The sequence below is a fragment of the Dendrobium catenatum genome, unplaced genomic scaffold, assembly GCF_001605985.2.
Source record: "Dendrobium catenatum unplaced genomic scaffold, ASM160598v2 fragScaff_scaffold_847, whole genome shotgun sequence".
Lineage (NCBI taxonomy): Eukaryota > Viridiplantae > Streptophyta > Magnoliopsida > Asparagales > Orchidaceae > Dendrobium > Dendrobium catenatum.
In genome coordinates this window covers 230321-253647 of record NW_021319309.1, presented here as the reverse complement: position 1 = coordinate 253647, position 23327 = coordinate 230321, and the positions used below count along the sequence as shown (strand labels likewise).

The 23327-nt window shown below is 33.1% G+C and overlaps 1 protein-coding gene across 1 annotated transcript in view; it reads left to right on the top strand.

Annotated features, from left to right (window-relative positions):
* The window catches only part of LOC110104017 (ethanolamine-phosphate cytidylyltransferase), a 44507-nt gene extending 25006 nt beyond the window's left edge, over positions 1–19501 (top strand). Inside the window, exons 6-9 of the mRNA XM_020832951.2 lie at positions 2879–2999; positions 3923–3988; positions 4063–4185; positions 19164–19501. Of these exons, the coding sequence (XP_020688610.1) occupies positions 2879–2999; positions 3923–3988; positions 4063–4185; positions 19164–19235 (382 nt within the window). The 3' untranslated portion in view covers positions 19236–19501. The remainder of the gene's footprint in view (positions 1–2878; positions 3000–3922; positions 3989–4062; positions 4186–19163) is intronic.
* Positions 19502–23327: the final 3826 nt, after the last annotated feature.

Here is a 23327-nt window from a genome sequence, read left to right as displayed (position 1 = left end):
CTTCAACTCTTCACCAATGTGTGAAATACATTCGAGATGGTGACGAGTATTAAGTCGATGGTGACAAACAACCATTCTTAGTGCTTGAGATCAAAATCTATGATGACATCAAATATTTTATAACTCAGAAGTCAAAAGGTGGTAACCTTTTGAAGGATCAGACGCCTCCACTCATCAAACTAAAACCAAAAGCCAAAGGCGAGAATGAATTAAAGCGACCTACTTCAGTGCCTCACCTTAGTTGTGATAGTGAAAATGATGAAGAAGAATTATTCTTTTGTCAACCTAAAAACACCACGATAAAGGGGATCCGGGGATCAACTCCATAATTAAACAGTTAAAGAAATCCTTCATCTCTTTAATGAGGGTATGGCTACAAGTTTCCATTAATAGTATAAAAATGACATTCATTCAAATTGCACATGTTAAAATTTTGAATTTCTCAAGAAACATGAATATAAAAAGGTTGAAAACATTCTATGTCACCCCAAAGAGAGGTCACGATGAGCATGGAATCCTTTTCTGTAAATCAAAGGGGATATCAAATCATTAGAATGAGAAAATGATAATTTAAAGGATGAGGATACACCACCGACTATCTCTCAGTACTTCTAGCCCCCTTTGAAAAGACTTATTGTAAGAAATGTTTCTTTGAGGCAAATGAATAAGAAAGCTTGTTATTTTAAAAGACTTCGAAACAGAGGGCATATTCAAACTCTTATTGGATATGGAAAGTTTGTAATGTGGGGCCTTTGGCATGTTCGTGCTATGCATCTTGCATGAGTCACATGCTATGCTATTTCAGGTGATGAAGAGGGTCCCCTGAGCCTAAAAATGAGATTGAAGATATAATTGTTGATCTAAAAGATGCCACAAAAGAATTTGAAGAAGGCGACCATTCTATTGTGGACTAGCTCAAAGAAGTAAATATTAGTACATAAGAGGATCTTAAGCCCATGTTTCTTAGCACTAACCTCTCACTTGACATAGTAGAGGAGTTAAAAATGTTACTTCATGAGTGTAAATATTGTTTTACATGGAATTATAATGAAATACCTTACTTATCACCAGAAGTAGCAATCCACAAACTCTCCATCAACACAAAAATGCCGCCATTACTGAAACAGAGAAATTCACTGAAGTCATATTCATTTGAGAAGAAAAATATGCTGATTGGATTGCTAATATTGTTCCAATAAAGAAAAAGAATGGTCAAATTTATGTTTGCATTGACTATCAGGATTTAAGCAAGTCATATTTAAAAGATGACTTTCTGTTATCTAATGCAGAACTCATGATTGATAATGCATTAAATTATGATATATTTTCATTTATGGATGGGTTATAAGGTCACAACCAAATTAAGATGGATCTAGAAGATGAGAAACCCACTTTATCCGCACTCTCATTGGTAATTACTGCTATAAGATTCTTCCATTCGACTTAAAAAATGTTGGAGCCATCTACCAGAGGGCTATGACCCATATCTTTGATGATCTTATACACAAATAAATGAGGTTTCATGTTAATTATTTGATTGTAAAGAGTAAAGTTTATTACAAGCTTGTAAATGCCCTTAGAATTGTATTTAAAAGAATTTTAAAGTTCAATCTTAAAATGAATTTACTAAAATATGCTTTTGGTGTTTCATCATTTGTAAATTTTTTGGCATTTATTGTGCGTCATACAAAAATCGAAATTGACCATTTTAAAATTAAAACAATTGTGAAAATTTTGTTAGTAAAATTTTGAAGACAACTTCGTTCAATCAAAGAAAGATTGATATAAATCCGAAGGTTTATATCTAAACTTTCAGGTAGATGCTAACCCTTTGCATGACTGATGAAGAAAAACACCTCTTTTATATGGGACAATATTTATCAGGTGGCTTTTGATAACATAAAATAATATTTGCTACATCCTCCAATTCTCACTGCCCCTATCTCAGGAAAAATCACTAATCTTATATACAACGGCTTTTGAGAAATCACTCGGGGCATTGCTAGTATAAAATAATGAGGATGTAAAAGAAAATATTCTTTACTATATTAGTCGATGGTTAATAGGGGTATAATCAAGATATCTAATTTAAAAACAATACTTTACATTAATTTTTGCCACGCAAAAATTATAATACTATGTCTGCTCATAAGATAACTTTAATATTTAAAGTGGACCCTCTTAAATTCTTAATGACTAAACCCACTCTCACAGGTCATCTGGCTAGGTGGGCAGTATTGTTAATACAATTTGACATTACATATACTCCACAAAAGGTTGTGAAAGGACATGCCCTAGTTAACTTCTTAGTTACAAATTCCCTACTTAATGATGAGTTACGAGATGACAATCCTCTAAGTAGGAGAAGAGACATCTATAGGAATAGGAGCTCTATTTCGATAGAACTTCGTCAATAAAACTAGCCAAACCACTTAACCTCCCAATAGTACAGGTTGAGATTGGCCTTATATTCATCACCCCACAAGGAGGCATACTCCTATACTCTTACAGCTTAACAAATCTCTTACCAACAATGTATCTGAATATGAGACTTTAATAGCAGGAATTGAGCTTGCAATTAATATGAAAATTCAAAGATTCCATGTTGGGAGACACCTCTTGATCGATTTAACCCCCAGGAGTACTTCAATTTAACCCCCACCTTCAACCCATCTTTTCCCTTCTTGAAAAAAAGGCTACAATCTGTTGAAACAATAACCAATTTTCAGTACCTTTTGATATCAGCTTCAGCATATCTTGATATTTTTCTATTTTCTCCATCAATGATTTGCACTTGAAGACAAGTGCTTTTGGTTTTTTTTTTTGGCATTTTTCATAGCACCTACTTTTTCAGATACTAAAGGATGCAATTTTGCAGTTCTAACCGAGGAGCTCATCGTCCAATTATGAATCTTCATGAGAGAAGTCTGAGTGTTTTGGCATGTCGTTATGTGGATGAGGTGATTATTGGAGCACCAAAGGAGATCTCAAAGGACATGGTTAGCTTCATTTTGCAGCATATTCTTTGCTAGCCTCTGCAGTGTTTTTCGTAATGTCTTGCATTTAATTTTCTTTGCAAATAACTGTAAATTGAAATTCTGATTTTATTTTTAATGAGGCTAGGATCAAAGCATTGCTAGATGTGTACTGTCATGTTTCACTTTGCAATGCCAACAGCCAAATTCATTATTTAAGTACTTTATTATAATGCTCTGTACTCGCGAAGGAAGTCTATTTGACTGCATGGCTTTGGAATTTTTGATTTATAATTTTTGCATGAGATTAACTCATTAACGTGCACACTAGGAATTACTCCAAAAATGATAGAAAACATCTGTATTGGTGTTGCATAGGTTTCAAATCCCCTTTTGATGAAAACCTAACTATCAGTTAATGATTTGATATAGCCATAATGTTCATTTGTAGTGTTGTATGCTAAATTTGTCTTTTTTATACATTTTTCACAATGGCATATGCTCTAGCTTAGGATTTTGATAAGATTTCTTTCCTTCGTATCCGTTATATTTTGTTGGATGTGTGACGGCTCTCTCCATTATATCAATGTTAGAAGGCTGACTAGTTGATTGAATGTTTAAAGATGAGAAACTATCTATTCGAAATTGAAAATCTTGCATATCATTTCTTAGCAACTCACTTTTGTACATTATGAGTTGATAGTGATTTGCCGTTACTTCCCATTATAGAATTCTAGTTGCTTTTATTTAATAATATTGTGCTATACCATATCAGAGAGCCAATATTACTGATATCTTCTTTGCCGTTCTAATGCATATTTTGTCATCTTTTTTTTTCCCATCTTATTTGCATTTCGTCACTTGCTATTTCTTTTGGCATTACTCGAGGATGTCGATTTTGTAGCTTTGTTTCTAATTGAATATGCCCAATTTATACTATATTGCAGATTACAACCTTCAATATCTCGTTGGTTGTTCATGGAACAATTGCTGAAAACATGGATTATATTAAGGTAAATCTATTTATTTATTTATATCCTTATTGTAATATTAAGATATGATCCTGATTTGCTAGACTTACAAGCAGGAGAAATCAAATCCTTATGCTGTTCCAATGGATATGGGCATCTTCCAAATAATAGAAAGCCCTCTAGACATCACAACTAGCACAATCATTAGGAGAATTGTTGCGAACCATGAAGCCTATCAGGTTATTTTGCTATTATCTTTACTCTAATAAGGCCTGAGTTTTTTCCGTATAAATGTTTTGAGTTTATAACTGGCAAGCTTTGCTTGAAATTATTTTGGACTGTGCTTCTTTTTGTCCTTGAAATAAGTTATAAATCTGACTATCATAAGATTATCTTGTGGGCTCCGAAAATTCGGCCACAATCATTAGGAGAATTGTTGCGAACCATGAGGCTTATCAGGTTATTTTGCTATTATCTTTACTCTAATAAGCCCTGAGTTTTTTCCGTATAAATGTCTTGAGTTTATAACTGGCAAGCTTTGCTTGAAATTATTTTGGGCTGTGCTTCTTTTTGTCCTTGAAATAAGTTATAAATCTGACTATCATAAGATTATCTCTGTTGGAATGTTTGTTAGGAAAAAATTATGATGGGTCTGCTTGGAGAAATAGAAAGGAAATATGTTAAAAAAAAAAATCCTCAAGCTTTGGATGATGAATCCTCAAAAGCATCAGAAAAAAACTACTCAATCTTTAGCGCAAAAATTAACCATATGATCTTAACAGATCTTTTGAGCTAGCTGGTCATTTGGAAGTGATAACATAGAAACCGACCCTCAAGTCAGCTAAGGCTTAACTGGTGGATGACAATTGGTTAATTGGCCAGTCCCTTGCGGGCTAGTGGGTTGGGCTCGAGAGTTGGTAATTTGGATTTCATTTGAATTTTGGTTCTTATCCTTTTCTTTATGGATTCTTAGAATTTAAACCTTGCAATTATAAATTAGTTATCTTGAATCTAGAAAAAAGGTTATTTATATTGAATTCTAAAAGTTTTATTCTCCTTAATTTTAGCAGTGGGTTAGAATTTTAAATTCTTTCTTTTATTATATTTGGATTTGTTAAATTAATGAAATGTAAAATTTTATATTGATAGCTATTTATTTAATTATAAATGATGTAACGTGAATATTCTATAGGTGCAAATTTATAATGTGAATTTTAGTGTATGATCTATAAGCTTAAAGTTATATTTAAACCTATAATATGAATTAGCAATGATTTATAATAAAATTATAAGTTTATACATAAATTAAATTAATATTAAATGTATATTAAATTTAAAGATAGTAGGTGTTTTAAATTATATTAAATGTATAAGTTCTATTTATATTTAGTAACATATTTGCATTATTACATTATTACTGACTCATTATTATGTCATTTAAATCATATTTAAATAATTATAATATTTACTACATCATCCAATACTACACTCGATTCAACTTTGATTAAACCATTGAATCTTGAATATCTCCTTTTGGATCCAATTTACATAAACTTCAGAGATAGTTAAATCAAGACATCAATCTTTGATTGAAAGAAATGAGTAAACTATCTTTGTATTTAAATTATAATGCTTACAACCTAAATTTTCATTAGTTTTTATAGCTCACACATCATGAAAGAATGTAGAAAGATATAAAAATACCAAATGTTAAATAAGAAAATGAAAAATAAATACATCAACTTTCTTGGCCAGCCACATAATTTCACGAAATATGTAAAATGTTAGTGTTTTCATCGTTTATTTCCCCCATATTAGGAGTCTTTATGGAGAGGCTACTTCATGTCCACTCCAAATTTTTTAGAAAAAGTTACAACAAGGTCTCTCAGAAATTTTAAGGCGAATTTACATCAAGATCACTCTAATCTTCATGAAGAAACTACTTCGTGCTCCCATCTCCATGGCTTGACTTAGCTTGCTTCGAAGGTTAATTTTACCCATGGGAGATTTTCTCAAACAAATGTGCACGATGGTATTAAATTGGCATGCTAGATAGCTAAATTTTCATGTATGGCAGTGATAATGATCCAAAATACTTTCGATATGATCTCTTTTTTGATACTTGCAAGTTTAACACAAACACATAAAAGGAATCAGAAATAACATTAAAATTAAATGATTATATTAGGATTATATGAAAATATTGTAATCATACAATAAAATAGTTGTGGAGAAGGCTATTCATTTAGCCAAATTAATATCTTCAATTCTTTGTTATCTTACATTAATATCTCATTCTTGTGTTACATCAATTTCCTCTATAGATTGATAGCGATTAGATTAAGTGAGCTCTCCAAGCAACTAAATTTTTATGTGGAAGTATTTGATTGGTTAAAATTTGACCATAACAAACTTTGGTGTTTGAATATCAAGTTGCTATTGTAGGGAAAATTTCAACAATTTTGTATCTATCTTAATTATTATCAATTTAATGATGGATAACAATTTAGCTAGAACTGTCCTTTGGAGAATAATGTGGGTTGAATCTTTGAAAATGCTAGAGTAACAATGCATTATATTCAAAGAATCATTAAATATTTTGAAGGTAGATTATATCTTCATCTTGTTAGAATATTTGTAGCACTTTCAGATGCTACTACTCAATGTGCTAATGGACAGGGTTTTATAAATCATATCGAACTAGCAGGTCCGATCGGTTCAACTGTGAATCGATCTTAAGGCCGGTCCGGTTCATCCTAAAAACCTTTTCTGCAAAAAATATTGGGCTGAACTGGCCATAACTGACAAACTGGTGAACTAGTCCTGGTTCCCTTAATCAGTCGGTTCAATTTATGAACTATTTAAATAATTAAATAAATTAATTTAATATATGAAGAATAAAATATTAAACACTATTTGTATTTTAACAAATTAATTTAAATTTAAATTGTATATTATTTTTAATAAAGAAATTATATCTAAACAATTCACCTTACTTCATCACTCTATGTGAGTTCTTACCTCATCCAAACTCAAAAAATAATATAAACATTACCATGAGGAAGTTTCCAAATGATGTTGGATTAAATAAGTTGAACTTTTTACTTCTTAAGTTTACAACATACATTATATATTTTAAAACATATTTTTTAAATAAACATTTTATGATGTAAATAGCATTTATTTTAAATTAATAATGTTAAATAAATTATATACTTCATTTATTATTTATGTAATATCCGATCTGATTTTAACCACCTTACTAATGGCAGAGACAGAAACACAAGACATACATCTAGGCATGCTAATTATGATTTATATATGGACTTATCTCAAGGATATTTCTGACAAGCTGAAGAAGTCGAGTAGGTTCACTTAGGTTTCTACTACAATATTTCTTAATTGTGCGTCATTAGCCAATTTTACTAAAATATTTAAGATGTCTAGAATAGGCGAATTTCTCGTATGAGGTAGATTCTTTATAGGTGGCTAGGTAAGGGACAACGTGACAGATTCCTCATCAAGATTTTTTTGGTTAGGTCTTCCATTTGGCCATACATCTTAACTTCTTTTTTCTCGATCAAATTTATCTTCTAGATTTTAAATTTTTTTTTTTTTTTACTTATAGTTATCTTGATTTCTATGCCATCCATCCTTCGTTCAATTTGTTCCACATGTTTAGATGGTCATACATATTTGCCTCTTAATAATTTGTGAATATTCATGGTGATATCATGATGCGTTAGCAAGAAAAATTGTTATATTAAATTTTAGATAATACGATAGTTTAATATACATTGTATTGTAGAATTAATTTGTGATTGCAAACTTCAATGCACAGAAGAAATTTGATATAAAGTAATCAATTTATTGCACAATAGAGTAAAAAAAAGTTCAATCAGACATAAACTTATTACCTTTTTAATTAAAGCGTAATTTTTGTTATTAGAAAATGATATGAGTACAACAGGGGCAATTAACCAGAATTGCTAGGGAAAACAATAAAAATACATAAGGTAAATGATCCATCATAATCTGAAAACTACTCATTTGGATTGCTTTGCATGAAGTGTGGTTAAAAAATGTGATGATGAATTTACTTTTTTTATTAAATTTCAATGTTGTCTAGTAAATAGGATTTGAAACTTACTATCCACAAGAGTATCATCACTCCGGCGTACTCCCATCAGAATCTGAAGGTTCCTCAATTTTTATAAATAGGAGGGAGATGAGGAACTGCAAGAATAGGAGGATTAATATCTATGGTACTGATTATAGATGATGTAGAGACTATTTATGTAGGATTAGTAAGGGCAAACAAAACAAGCCTATATTCAAAAGAAAATCCATTGGTTCTAAATTCTAAGTGCAAACTTGAATTGGAGCAACAACTGTTGTGGAAGAATGAAGGCTTTGATCATTTGAATGTATCCCTTGTGCTTGATTGTTTGATATCTCTTGATCTAGATGAACTTTGAAATATTTAGAGCAATTTTGTCCATGGTTTGAAAAGGTGATCGAGTTGTGGGATGGTGGCACATTGAGGGTTAAGCCTCACCAATTCTGGTGAGGCTTACACCTATTTCATACGAGACATACGTATTGAGGTTTAATTCATCGAGGCATTTTGAGGTGCCATCCAAACACTTAGATTTAATTTAGGATTTGTTTTAATATTACACAATACTTAACCTACCGTCACCTCCCATATGCAAGCTAATGGGAGCAACTTCTACTTTATAAGTATATAACAGGAAGAAGTAAAGTGAGGTTGGAGCTCAAAAAAAATCTAAAGGTTATATTAACTATAATTGATTGTTTTTTGTGTTATTAATTTATTATTTTATTTTATATTACACATACGTAATATTAAGGGGATAAGAAAAAATATTTTAGTTGAAGAAGATTTTGAAGATGACTTTGACACAGACTATGAGTATTCTTCTAAAGAATGTCAATGTCAAAGTGAGGATGAGGCTACCTTGAGTTTTGATTCTGGGGGCGTATTTAGGTTTTAATTGAGTGTTTAATTTGAATCTAGTTTGAAATTTTTGTGTTCCATAATATTTTACTTTCATACAAATAATTATGTGGTTGTTTTATTTCATTTTTGTCATTTTATGAGTTATTTATAATGTTTTTAGTATTTTTTTTAGGCTTACGCCTCACCTCGCCAAGGCAAAACACCTTGATTCTTGATTTCATTTTCTTAAACCTTATTTTGCCCAAAGATTTTATAAAAGGAGCAGTAGGGGAACAAAGGGGGATTCCTTTTGAATTATATATTATGCTAATATCCACAAGATGCGTAATGTGCTAATTCACACGTCCTTTATAAGTGAAAAAATAGCATCCATTTCCTCTTGAACTTTGGCCACATAAGGCATGAAAAGATAAGCAATAGCAGTATAGCACATACACCTGCAAAGGTTTACCAAATATAGATCCGAAGGGTTATAAAGTGAATTAATTAAAATAATGTAATTTATGCCAAGGAAAAGCTACTGATATAAAGGTGATGGTGGTTTTTCGAAAGCTTCAAAACGGGGAGACTACTCTAGCATACACATTGGATAGCCATTAATATAGTAGGCTTGTTGTGAAGAGAGTTTGGTTAATCTGTGTCTAATCATAATCTTGCAATGATATAACGATGATCAATGAGTTCAATTGAATATTCACAACCAAGTGTAAATTTGACATGAATTTGCGAATGATATCCAGGTTGGGTTGCTCCAAGCATAATTTACCTACAATAGAAAGAGGGTGTGGTTTAGTGAACTCATATATTTCATTATCAAAGAAAATGAGCCTAGATTTGCCTTTAAATGTAAGTGTTTGCTTATGTTGAGATGATTCTCAATATTGATGAAAATACAAAGGGAATTGGACTAGAAGAGAGGGATGCGATCCCAAATCCAGCAACCCACTCACAACTTTGTTTCTCAAAGCACATGAATTGAATATTCCACCAACTCTCATGTACTTGATATCAAGTTAATTTTAAGGTGGGGTTTCTGAAAGCAAGGTGCCATGTTAAATTTGCTCGTAAATAATGAAAAATTTCTTAACTTATAAATTATAATGATAATCATACCTTACCAGGGGAGCAGTAGATATTCAAAGAAATACATGTAATTTTTAAGAAGACTTCTTGTTTTGACTTTTGAATTTTATTTCTTGTTTTGTATTATTGTTGAGAACATTGAGTGATTGAGGAAGTTTAAGAGATGAAGTGAAAGATAACTGTAATTTGAATTCAAACAAAAAAAAATTGAAGTTAAAACTCAAATTTAAAAAGACTTGAAAATTTTTGGACGTGCTTGAGAGATTTGTTAAGGAAGTTGAAGACATTGACATTGTGATGTGCTTTTTTTTTAAACTTAATCGCGTAAACCCTTCAACATTCCTCCCCAATATACATAAATTAATTTTTCACCTTCTTCCATTCTCATTTAAATGCTAAGTCCCCATGCCTTCCCCACATGCATTAGTAAACCCAACTCACCAATATCGGTTTACCAAAACTCACCTATATTGGTTCACCCAATCACCCTATGTAATCTAACTTAACTGATCACCCCTGCGTCTTTTCTCACTTCATGGCATCTCCACTTTCTATTCTTTTCAAGATGATAGTATGATAAATATGGCTACCAATTCCTTCGTAAGCTCACTTTAGTAACAGTAAGCCTTCCTTCGTAATTCTGTCTTCCGGTATTTACAATGACAATCTCTGTGGAATCCATGTAGAACATGAATGTTCTATGTTTTCTCAAGATTTTTTTTTTAAATGAGATTATGAAGAAGATTAAATAGAAACACATTTCTCCTGATGATCTTCAATTCTTTATCAACCTATCCCTCCAACTCCATTAAAGTCAAAGTGTCACTTAACTTTCATATCTCTTCTTATGGATCTTGTTTTGATAATTCTCGCATTTAATATATGGATTCTCTTCTTGAGGATATTCATTCCTCATTCAAGGAAATTCATGAAGCAGTTGATGTTGTCAATTATATTTTAAGAAGCATTAGATCCCAATATGTTGCCTTGGCTCCCTTCCCAAGCCAAGCCATAATATCTTTAGTGATGTCTATGATTATGATCTCTTAAAATATGATTAGGATGATTTGGAAGATTAGTTTGATTTATATGAGAATTTATGTGTGCAAGTTCCACAACTTTAACCTTTGGTAAAAAATGGCCAAGATGATGCCATGTTATTTCTGAGTTATATGATCTTTTCACAGATTTTTCCAAAGAATGCACAAAGTGAAAATCTGCGTCCGAAGAATCTCTTATATGTCGGTATTATTGAGATCGTGCTATCTGGGATGACCTTATCACCAGCTTCTATCTTTTGATTCTTTGATTCATGGTTTTGCTATTGCAACAGATTTAGAATCACTTCCGTCTATTATTGGGACAAGAATTACTCAATGTTGCCACCGAGTTGATGCTAAAGTTTTGAAGATTGTTGTTTTTATATCATCTCATCCACCTTCTAAGCCTCTATCAAACTCTAGGAGAAGAATTCTTTGAGTCGAGAAAATTGATACAATTGTTGAGATTTAATAGAAGACTTCACCAGAGAGGAATTCATTTTTATCATCCATACAATTTCATCCATTCAAAGAGCACCAGCTACATTCTTTTGAAGTGGGATAAAAAAAGAGAGAAATCAACTATAAAGATCATCTCAAGGTCCTTGATTAAGCAACAAGAATGTTAATATAGACAAATACAAGAAGCATGGAAATAGGTTAAATAATGACGAGTTGAATCCAAGCTGCAGTTTTTATGCAAATCACTGTTCAATACTCATGGGAATAGGTTAAATAATCAGTTCAATATATAACGACAATTAATCTTAGAAGCCACATCAGCAAAACTGAACCCATGACGGTAGAAACCAACCACGTCGTTCTTTTATTGCAGTTTAATTAATTGCTGCAAATCACTGATATAAAGAGGAAAAAGAAACGAATAGAGGACACATTCGGTTTTTTGGCTCTCAATCGTTTTGGCTCCGAACTTTTGTCTCAAATCTTGCGATTTTCGGTCGTCTTCCAGAGCGAAATAATCTTCTCACTTGATTGCTCTCGATTCTCCACTCGAACAGGATTTTCCTGTCCGACTCTACTCACATGCGAAGAGATCTGCTCTGTGTACCCCGCCGTGCATGCTTCCTCACATACGTCAAGCGTTTTCTTCCCGTTGCCTGACCCCTACGCGAGCAAGATTTAAGACTTGCTCGTCTTCCGTACGTTCCACCTGTTGCCAACCTCCCTCACACGCATGACTCCAAGGCACAAATTCGGCCGCAATCCCTGAGCACCAGCCCGTCTCACATGAGGAACTCGGTCTCGCACACCCACGTCAACTCGAGCATTCCATGCCCCCTTGCATGCAGTTTGTTCACTCTGCCCTAGTCGCAAATTTTGGCAACTATTGATTGTTTGAAAATAGCATGGGGAGGAGAAAATTTGTGGTATAACATGTTATAATTGGTTATTATTATATAGTCATTTTATTTTTAATAATAATAATTTTAATAATAAGAGCAAAAGAAAAAGAGAAATCTTGCAATAAAATAGGTGCTCGCAGACTTCATTCGGAGACTCGAAGACACATTGCGGAATTCAACATCTCGAAGCCCTTGGCCGTTGAATACTATCAGGCTGGGCGGGTTTGAAAGGGCAAGTGCCCTCCCCTACTTCCCTATCTCCCCTAGCGAGGAGGGGACGTTGGGAGGTTACCGAAATTACCCCGTGAAATTATCAAAATTACTTCAAGGGATTGGAAAAATTACTAAGAGCCTCCATTAATCGAACTAATGAAATAATTAATTAACTAAATTAAGAATAAATAATAATGAATAATAATTCAATAAGGGCCTTAAATGATTTAAATTAAACTAACTAATTAAAATTAATTAGCTAAATTAAATCCATAACACCAATCAATTTTAAGCTATTATTTCATTAATTGAATAATTCATTAATTTAAAAATCTAATTAATTTATAATTTAAATAAAAAACTCTAATAACTAATATGATTAATTGATTAACTAACTAAAAATATGAAATTCAACTAATATGATTAACAAGTTTTATTAAAATTCAATTAAAATCAGAGTGTCAACTAATTTAAAATTTAATCAAATATGTAACTAAAGTCCATTTGATTAAATAACTACAACAACAACAACATCAAGCCTTTGTCCCACTATGTGGGGTCGGCTATATGAATCCTTTTTCTCTCTTGTGTCATATTAAAAGTCAAATTCTTGTTTAAATCTAATAAATAAAGATAATTTCTATTATTTTCTAACCAAGTCTTTTTAGGTCTTCCTCTACCTTTCTTAACATAAGTCAAATCTAATACCTCTACTTTCCTGACCGGGTCGTCGGAAGGCCATCGTTTTATGTGATCAAACCATCTAAGGCGACTCTCTCTAATTTTATTTTCCACTGGAGCTACTCCAACCTTTTCATGTATGTGCTCATTTAGTATCCTATCTCTAAGGGTAAAGCCACTCATCCACCTGAGTATCCTCATCTTTGCACACTTAACTTAGTATTATGATTCTCTTTTAATGGCCAACATTCAGCACCATAAAGCATTGCAGGTCTCACCTTTGATTAAATAATTTAAAACTCAATCAAAATTAAATTCTAAAATTAAAATTTAAATTCGATTAATTAAACTGAAATCATTAAAATCATCAATTGAATTTAATAACTGAGTAGCTAAATAAGATTAAAGTTCATTAAATGAATAAGTCAATTTAATCTAATAATTTTAAAATACCAATTAAAACTTAAATTAATTAACAACTAATTAATTAAATTTAAATTAATTAATAATCATTGAGAATCATTTTAATTTAAATATTATAATAATTTTAAATTACAATTTAATTAAGAGTCGAGTGGTTAATTTAAAATAAAATCTTTTAATTGATTAAGTTTAAAACTAAAATATAATTAGTTAACATAATTAATACAAATTAATTCCTAATTTAATGCATGAAATAAAGTTTCCACTAATACATCTAAGTACAAGCCTCACAGCTCTCCAACAACAACTCTCCAAACTAACTCTAAAAGCACTAAAAAAACTCCCAAACTACACTCTCAGTAGTTGCCTTTACAACATCTATATGTGTGCTCTTCGAGCACTCTAAGCTCTCCAATATGCTGCAAGTATCAAGTACCTGCGAGTAAGCAAACAAAAAAAATATCAGCTCAATATATATAAAAATAAAACTAGTGCTGAACAAAGCTAAGTATTGGAAAGTAAAAACTAACACTGAAAGTAAAACTCACTACTGCAGGTAGAATTGGTACTGGAAAGTAAAGCTACTACCATAAGCACTACTACAAGTACAAAACAATAAGTACGTGATAGGAAAGCTTGAAGATCTCAAGTAAAACCTATCAATCTTACAAAAAATAACGAGAAATATCCGCCAAACTCCAAGAAAAAATCAGAGAAATAGTAGTTTTATTGCGATAATAAAAAATAACATAAGGAAAATATCTAGATACAGCTGATCCTCAATTTGAGAGGAGGATCTATCTCTCCCAATCCCTATACGCCGTTAGAGCCTCAGTTGCCAAACTCCAAGACAAAAACAACCACAATCAATTGCATATCCCTAACCCTCATATTTTTCTCCTGCTTAAAGCATACAATTAAAACCAAATTACCCCTTAGCCCTAGCCGCCCCCTCCTTCCTAATTGAAATCTCTAATGGGTCCCACCCACCTTGGGCGACATCCCGGGGGTGGACTGCTTGGTCCATCTCTTATAAAATTTGGCCGGCTCTTTTCCAAGGGCCGTCTAGACCGGTCAATACCCCCTCCCAAAGAACCACCTTGTCCTCAAGGTGAAAGAAGGGAAGCTATTGCTTCACCCTCTCATAAGGCTCCACCTTGGGGCAAGCTTCTCATTCCTCCTATTGGCGATGGTCTTTTACCTGTAAGGCCGGAGCTTTAAGAACACCCTCTTACCTACCTAAAATTGGATGTCCTTCCTATGCTCATATGCTTCTCTTCTTAATCTAATATGCCCTCAATAGATGCTTGTTCAATTCTTCCAACACACTGTCCCTCTCTTCCAAATACTTATTTACTGAAGAAATCGGGGTGATATTTTGCCCAAAGTGCACTAAGTGAGGTGGATCTCATCCGTACAACACTTTAAATGGGGTCATATGAGAAGTCGAATTTTATGAAGTGTTGTAGCAGTACTCTACCCATGCTAACCACTTTGCCCACAGCATGGGTGTCTCCGACACAATGCATCGTTGGTATGTCTCCAAGCTCTTATTGACCAAATCTGTCTGCGGGCGGTAGGCGGTGCTCCTCATGAGTACTATCCCTTGTAGTCTGAATAACTCCTTCCAAAAGTGATTGAGGAACACCTTATCCCTATCAAATACTATAGACTGCGGTATCCTGTGCAATCTGACCACCTCCCTGATAAAAGTTGATGTCATTGTTACTGCTTTGTAGGGATGTCATAGGGGAATGAAATGAGCTTACTTGCTTAGCCTGTATACGACCACAAAAATCACTATGAGCCCTTCTGATCGGGGTAATCCATTTATAAATCCATGGATACCTCCCACACCTAGTCTGGTAGAGCTAAAGGTTGCAGTAATCATGCTATAGATATGTCCATGTACTTTTTCCTCTACCAGATGGCTATTAAATCCTCTACATCCTTGTGCATTCCCTTCCAATACAACTTTGAGACGATTCTCTTGTAAGTTTTATGCACCCCTGAATGACCCCCAACAGTGCTCCAATGGAACTCCTGGAGTATATGTGGGATGTGAACTGATGTCCTAGGCATCACAAATCTCCTATGGTACAGGAGCCTCTCACATTCTAAAGAATATCTTGGGTGGCTACTCTCCTCCTTCAATAAATTAGTTCTAATCCTTTACAACTCCTCATCTCGTGCACTCTCATCCTTAATGGCCGCCCAATCCAGCATTAGTGGTATCGAAACTGCTATTGTCTGTAACTCCCCCTTACACTTGGACAAGGCATCTGCTTCGTTGTTCTCTATCCTTGGCTTATACTGAATTTCAAAATCATATACCGATAACTTTGACAGCCATCCCTGGTGCTCCTCTGCTCCAACAAGCACTTTAGGCTTCAATAGTCCATTTTGATAATGAAGTGTCGGTAAAACAAGTAGGGTCTCCACTTCTGGATGGCTAACACAATGGCCATCAATTCTCTCTCATAGACTGACTTCATCCTGGCTCTAGCTGTCAGCACGTGGCTAAAGTAGGCGATGGGTCTGCATGAGTACTGCTCCTAATCCATACCCTAAGGCATCTGTCTCCACAATGAAAATCTGAGTGAAATTTGGTAGGGTTAAGATCGACATAGTGTTCATGGCCTTCTTGAAGCTCTCAAAAGCTGCTTTGGTCGCCTCCCCCCATAAGAAATCATCATTCTTCAACTGTTATGTTAGTGGCCATGCAATGGTGCTATATCCCTTCACGAGCCTCTTGTAGTAGCCTGTTAGTCCTAGGAATCCCCTCAGCTCCCTGAGATACTTGGGTAATGGTTATCTCAACATAGCTTCTATTTTGGCCTGATTCGCCGCTACACTCTCCTTAGAGACTACATACCCTAAGTACTCCACACTGGCCTGTGCAAAATAATATTTCTTTAGATTAACCCTCAGCTGGTGTTCATGTAACACTTCTAAGACCATCCTCAGGAGCCAGTGCTCCTCTTCCATGATTGATATTCTATCACTGCTTTCATTTGGCTCATCTCCTCTTCAAGGAATTCTTCCAACACATTCACTTTATTAGTCGCCATCGATACCTGGTTCTTTGTAGACTAAAAAATTTGGATCTTGGCCCCAACAAAAGCAAACAACCCCTCTTTCGGCCAAAAAAACAGCAGTTGGTTTTCATCAAAATAATCGAAAAAGTCTCAAAATCCTCTCTGATACCAATTTGTCATGAAACACTTGAAGATCTCAAGTAAAACCTATAAATCTTTGCAAAAACAGCGAGAAATATTCGCTTAACTCCAAGGAAAAACTAGAATAACAGTAGTTTTATTGCGATAATAAAAAATACTGGAAGAAAAATATCAAGTTACAGTCAATCCTCAAGCCAAGAGGAGAATATGTCTCTTCCAATCCCTATACGCCGGTAGAGCCCAAGTTGCCAAATTCTAAGAAAAAGAACAACCACAATCAATTGCATGATCCAAACCCTCATATTTTTCTCTTACTTAAAGCATACAATTAAACCCAAATCCCCCTCCCCCCCAATTGAAATCTCTAGCGGGCCCACCCACCTTGAGTGACAAATCCCAGAGGACGGACTGCTTGGTCCGCCTCTTATAAAATTGGGCCGGCCTTGCTAAGGCTGGATCGGTCTAATAATACGCTACTGAAAGATAGTAGAAAACAATTGCTGGCTAGTAAGTGTCAAATCACTACCTAGACCCCTTTAACTGGCATTCTAGTCTATACAGCTGGATTGTTACGGGCCACTTAACTTACAGAGCTAGGTCATAAGACCCTTCGTCAAACAACTTCTAAATCTAGAAATCATAAGACCTATCTATCCAAATCAAACCATTGGGCATCTTAGCCTATATGGCTAAGTTGTAAGACCCATTATATGGGTCACCTCTAATAGAGGCCATAAGACCTATCATTAGGGCTACTTTTAAAGAAAAGCCATAAGCCCTTACACAAATCCAATCATACGAGCAACTCCTAAATGCGGCCGTAAGACCCAATTCAAATCCAAACTTTAGGCAACTTCTAAATGGAGCCACAAGTCCTAACCCAAATTAAACAACCTACACATATCCACTTCAGTCTACTTAGGATCCCTAAGAGATGTAACCCATGACGGTTAATCAGTTTCTCTGGATATTACGATCAATGGTCTCTAGTGTTGGTAGATTGAAATTTACGGTATTCCCTGGATGACAGAATCATGGGATCTTGATCAGGTTTACCTTTATCCCGCACAACTTTAGAACATTCACACACTGTTGCACACACATCTGCACTTCTGTCACTAATTAAATATATTTCCTTAATCAAGAGTACTCTTCTACACATTATGAGGGGTAATTAATTATGAGGGCTTGCACTCATAGGATGTAGAGTTCAGATCTAAATAAACCCTGACACTACCCTCAAGAAAAATCTGATTAACTTAAAATTTTAATCTACCTCATCCTTAAGTGAGGTTTGTGCCTGAAGCATCCATTTTTTTTTCCTAAGCGAACAACAATACAAGATATATCATAATATTGTGCTACTTTAGTTTCTTATAAAGCATCAATTGTATTCTTATGTTATGTTGCATGGCTTAGTAGATTGTTATAATGTCATTGTATTATGCATTTTCCATTTCTGTTTATATTAAAAATATGTAAGGTTTTATTTGTCAATTGTACCCCTTTGGTTTCTTAAGAACTTGGATTCATTTTGTGAGAAAAATGATATTTTCATTTGTTATGGTTGATCGAGCCTCCTATCTCTCTTTGTGCTACATTTTGGGATTGCTAAGGGTTTTGGATCCCTTTTGTTTATAAAAACATATTTTTTAGCGTGTTTTATAATTTTTTTAAAGAATAAAGTAAGTTTTTTTTTTTTAAATTCTCAGAATTTTTAAATGTAACCTAAAAATAACTACTACTGTCAATCGCCACTACCATCACCATTAACTACTATCTCCTTCTATTGGTGACCACTGCCAACAAGCATCACCAACAATCATTGTTGCTGACAAAAATTGCCATTGTGGTTGTCTCGCCAACGGCCATTGCTGCTCCATTGGTGACCGTCATCACCACTGTATAAACGAATGAAAATATACTTTTAAGATGCTAAATATTTTTAATTTCATTTCAAAACATAAATGAAAAACAAAATAATAATAATAAACAAAAAATAGAAGTGATCCAAACAGCTGCTAGTATTTCCAATCCAGGCCATCTGCTCAAGGAGTCTCATTAGATGTTCTAGAAGCTTTCTCTTTTTTGGCATAAGCTCCATTTTTCTTTCTTCTCTCCTTTTTCTTCTTGTTCTTTCATTTGTATACTCTTCTCAACGCATAGTTTGGGTATAGATTTTCTTATGCTGTCAGCCTAAGCTATTAGATAGATTGTCTGACTGAATTTTTTTCTCTTTTCTTTTATCAGAAACGAAATGAGAGGAAGGAAGAAAGTGAGAGGAAGTATTACGAGAACAAGACTCATGTATCTGGAGACTAACTCTGCCGAAGCTGACTTGCAGTTGCTTCTTGTTATTTACAAATACAACAGCTTCTTGTGCTCTAAAAAATATAACGGTTTTCCTTTCAGTCCCATGGTATCATGGGTTAATCCCAGTTTTGTATTAATTATAATTGTCCTGATTGCTCACTGTTGACTAGCAATTGGAAACACCCCATCGGAAAGCTTAAATTATTAGCTACCAGATCTGTGATTACTTTCACCTTTTATTAGCTGATTTAATAATATAAGCACCATTCGCTTCACTTCTTTTATTAGCTGATTTTTATGTAAAACTAAGATATTAAGCACAAAAAAAAAAAAAAAAAAAAAAAATTAAGCACACATTCCATCACTGCAAATTTTTAGCACTTGATAGTCTGGCGCCGTCTATGAGAAATCATTTCCAATATATTATAAATATATTTTTTTTAATTGTTGACAATCAATTCATCACTCAAGAACATCACAATTAAAATAGTTAAGGCCCTTTACACATTACTTTTGAGAATTATATTTGCAATTGAAGAATTTCAAGTTTAACTCTTGTAACTCTTAGAGGAGATTGGACAATAAAGATCATGATCACATCATGATGTAGCTATGGCACCACAAACTAATAATAATTTATGGCTGATCTATTTTTTTGATGCCACTTGGGCAATACCTCCTTATGCTATAGCTCCCTCTTCACTACAGCCTCATCAAGTTCTCTCCAACATTTCCAGTTCAACACATCCTTTCCATGTTATTTGGCAAGCCCATAACTATACCCTAGCCATGAAGGACTTAAATTAACATCACCTTATTATAAGAGGTGAGTTGTGTGACTCCTAACTCAAGAGGAACTTCATTTGAGGGAAAATAATTAATTTATGAATTATCACAACTTTTAATATCTTGTTTTTTTTTAATGATGCTATTCTCCAATATCTTATTCCAGTGAGGTTTTTAAGTATTTTGCAATTTATTCATATGACGAGGCTTTTAATCCCTTTGAGCACATTGACCACTACACTGCCATCATGCATATTCAACACCCTTTCTCTACCAGGTCTTCCATAGAACTCAAGGGATAAGCTCATACATAGTTTATATTCTCTTTTTGGTAGAACTATTCATACTTCTATCAATCTAGCTAAAGTTTTTTGTCAAATAACTCACCGCCGACCAATGAATCATTAAGGACTCCTCTTATATTCTTAGGATTCACCAAAATAAGGAAAGAACTTTAAGGAATATTTTAAAAGATTCTCTTTCACAAAAAAAATCATATTTTGAGAGTGGATCCAGAGTTACTATGATATATTTTTCTTGTGTACAAGAATAAATTACTATAAATAAGATCACAGACTTTTCTTCTAATTAATGCGATACATAGTTCACTCTTATGCCGATCTTATTAATCAAATAAAAGTATAAATTATCGTTAATGTCACCATAATTATTCATCGAATGTAATAAAAATAATCCTCCAACAAACATAAGAAATCACAGAAAGAAAATGTTCAATCTTTTTAATTAAAATTTATGAATAGTCAAAACACTAGAGATGCTTTTCTCATCAAATTTAACTCTAGTCATCCACTGCATTAAACATGTGCAGAGGTAACGTCTTGACGTAGATTCAAAATTCACAATACCATAAGTGGCCAAGCTTATTCATAAGATTGTAACTTCCATCATTCAATAGGACACTTAATAGAAATATATTTTTAGTTGAACGAAAAAATTGAATGTCCAGCTCACCAAGAATATTTGGGCCTTTATTTATAAGAATAACTTGCCGATCATTAACTTCAAAATAATGGAGATCAGAAAAATAATAATAAGAAATTATTAAAGTTATTGAATATAAGTGTCATCACATTATATTTGCCCTTATTTGTTGAATACTTCATCACTAAAGCAACTTAAAGAAGTTGGACTCAAAATTTCTAAAGAAATTTATGTATTTACTTTTATTAGAGATAAAGATATCATTTAAGAAAGTATCTCTTTAAATTATCAATAGTATTTTTCATAAATAATATTATATCTAACAAAAATCTTAGAATGCATGCCCATGAGGAAGTGATTATGGTCATGATCATCATTAGGAAGATTCCATGAGAGCAAGTTGTTGATAAAATCTTCCCTCATCCAAAATCTCATAATGTAAATGTCTCCTATGATATAGGATCATCGAAAATTCTCAGGATGCATAATTCATTTAATTATATTATTGAAGTACTCAAATATTGGATATATAATATATAATCAAGGGGATCAATATTGATCGCTCGATAAAGAATTTTGGATTATGGCCAATTTTATTAAACCCCCTCTCAAAAAGCCATAAATAGGGCATTATTTTCTTTGTGAGGGGGTTTCAAGGGCTAAAAGAGCTCAATTGCATTATCTAGCGATCATTATCGATGACTACCATCAACGATTGCCACCAATGGAATCGAAAGAGGGAATGAATTATTTAAAAGATGGGTATGTTAAAGTTACTAACAAAAAAAGAGCAAAAATATTAAGAAAATTTTGGCATCTACTCCTATCCTAGCATCTACTCTTAGGGTTGCCAGATCTTTAAAATTTTCAAATACTTCTAATGTTTTATACCCTTATTTGGAATATAAGGGGGGTTGGAGGCTCTGTCTCTAAAGATAGAGTGAGGAATATGTGTAGAGTTCATAAGATTTCTATTTTGATTTTAATTTTGCCTTTAGTTTCTGTTGATAAAATTGATTCTACACGTAGGTTTCTTGGGTTCAACAAGATTTTTGCTAATTGCACTAATAAAAGTTTGCTTTTTTGGTACAGTAGTATTAAGATTTACATCATTCAGGATTTTTCTCATACTGTCCACACTAGAATTGAACAACTTATTTGTTATGGGTTTTTTGTGTATGTTGTTTTTAGTTGACAAGATAGGATCCCCCTTTGGGATAACCTTCAAAATATTTCTATGACTATTGATAAACCTTAGCCGATTGGTGCAAATTTTAATATAATTTCCAATACTAATGAAAGGATTGGGGGTTGTTTGCTCAATGCTTTGGCCATGGATGACTTTAATAGTTTGATTGACCATATGACCATATGAGTAAAACCTTATCGTATCATTCTCCATTAATGCTGAGCATCAGCTTAGTTAGCCCTGAAATGAAGCCTAACTTTTATTTTCAAAACATGTGATTGTTGGATGAAGGTTTTCTCAATCTTTTGGATACTAATTGGTTTGATCCTTTAAATCCTAATGATAATATTAGAGGGATTCATTGACTTTGCATGAGACTCAAAAGATTCAAACAAAAGCATAAGTGGTGGAATAAGGTGGTGTTCAAAAATATTTTCACTAATAGTTTAGATGCTGAGATTAAAGTTAATTCTTTAGAAAGTTTTTATATGCTTGATGATTCTTGTGTGAACCTTGCTAAGCTTAATGAAGCCAAAAAAGATATTTTTAAATTACAAGAAAGGAAGAGTTTTTTTGGAAACAACAAGTTTCTTCTAAATTCTTGGTTAAAGGTGACAGGAACAATAAAAATTTTCACTGTATTTCTAATCACAAAAAAGATTTCTAGTCATATTCATAAAATTACTCATCCTAATGGAATGGTTTTAAATTCTCTTGATATATTTTATGTGTATGGTGTTGACTATTTTATTAATATTTTTAATGTTGATTTCATTCCTCAAGTAGATATTGATAGATCCCTAGAACCCAAGCTGGTTGATGAGAATTAATGCTTTCTTAATGGCCAACCCTTTAGAGGAAGAATTTTGGGACACTATTAATAAAATGAACTCTGATTCAGTTGCTGGTCCTGATGGCTTCACTACATAATTTTTTTTCAAAAAGTCTGTAAAATTATTAAAAAGGATTTGGAGGAGGCTATTTTAGATTTTTTTTATGGGTAATCCATATCCCAAGTATTTTTCTAATACTGCTATTGTTTTGGTGTCTAAAAGACAAGTTATTAATTACTGTGATGATTTCATGCCTATTAGCTTATGTTTGTTTTTAATAAATTTACTTCTAAAATTATTATGGGGAGATTGCCTTTAATTCTTCCTAAAATTATTTCCCTTGGGTAAATT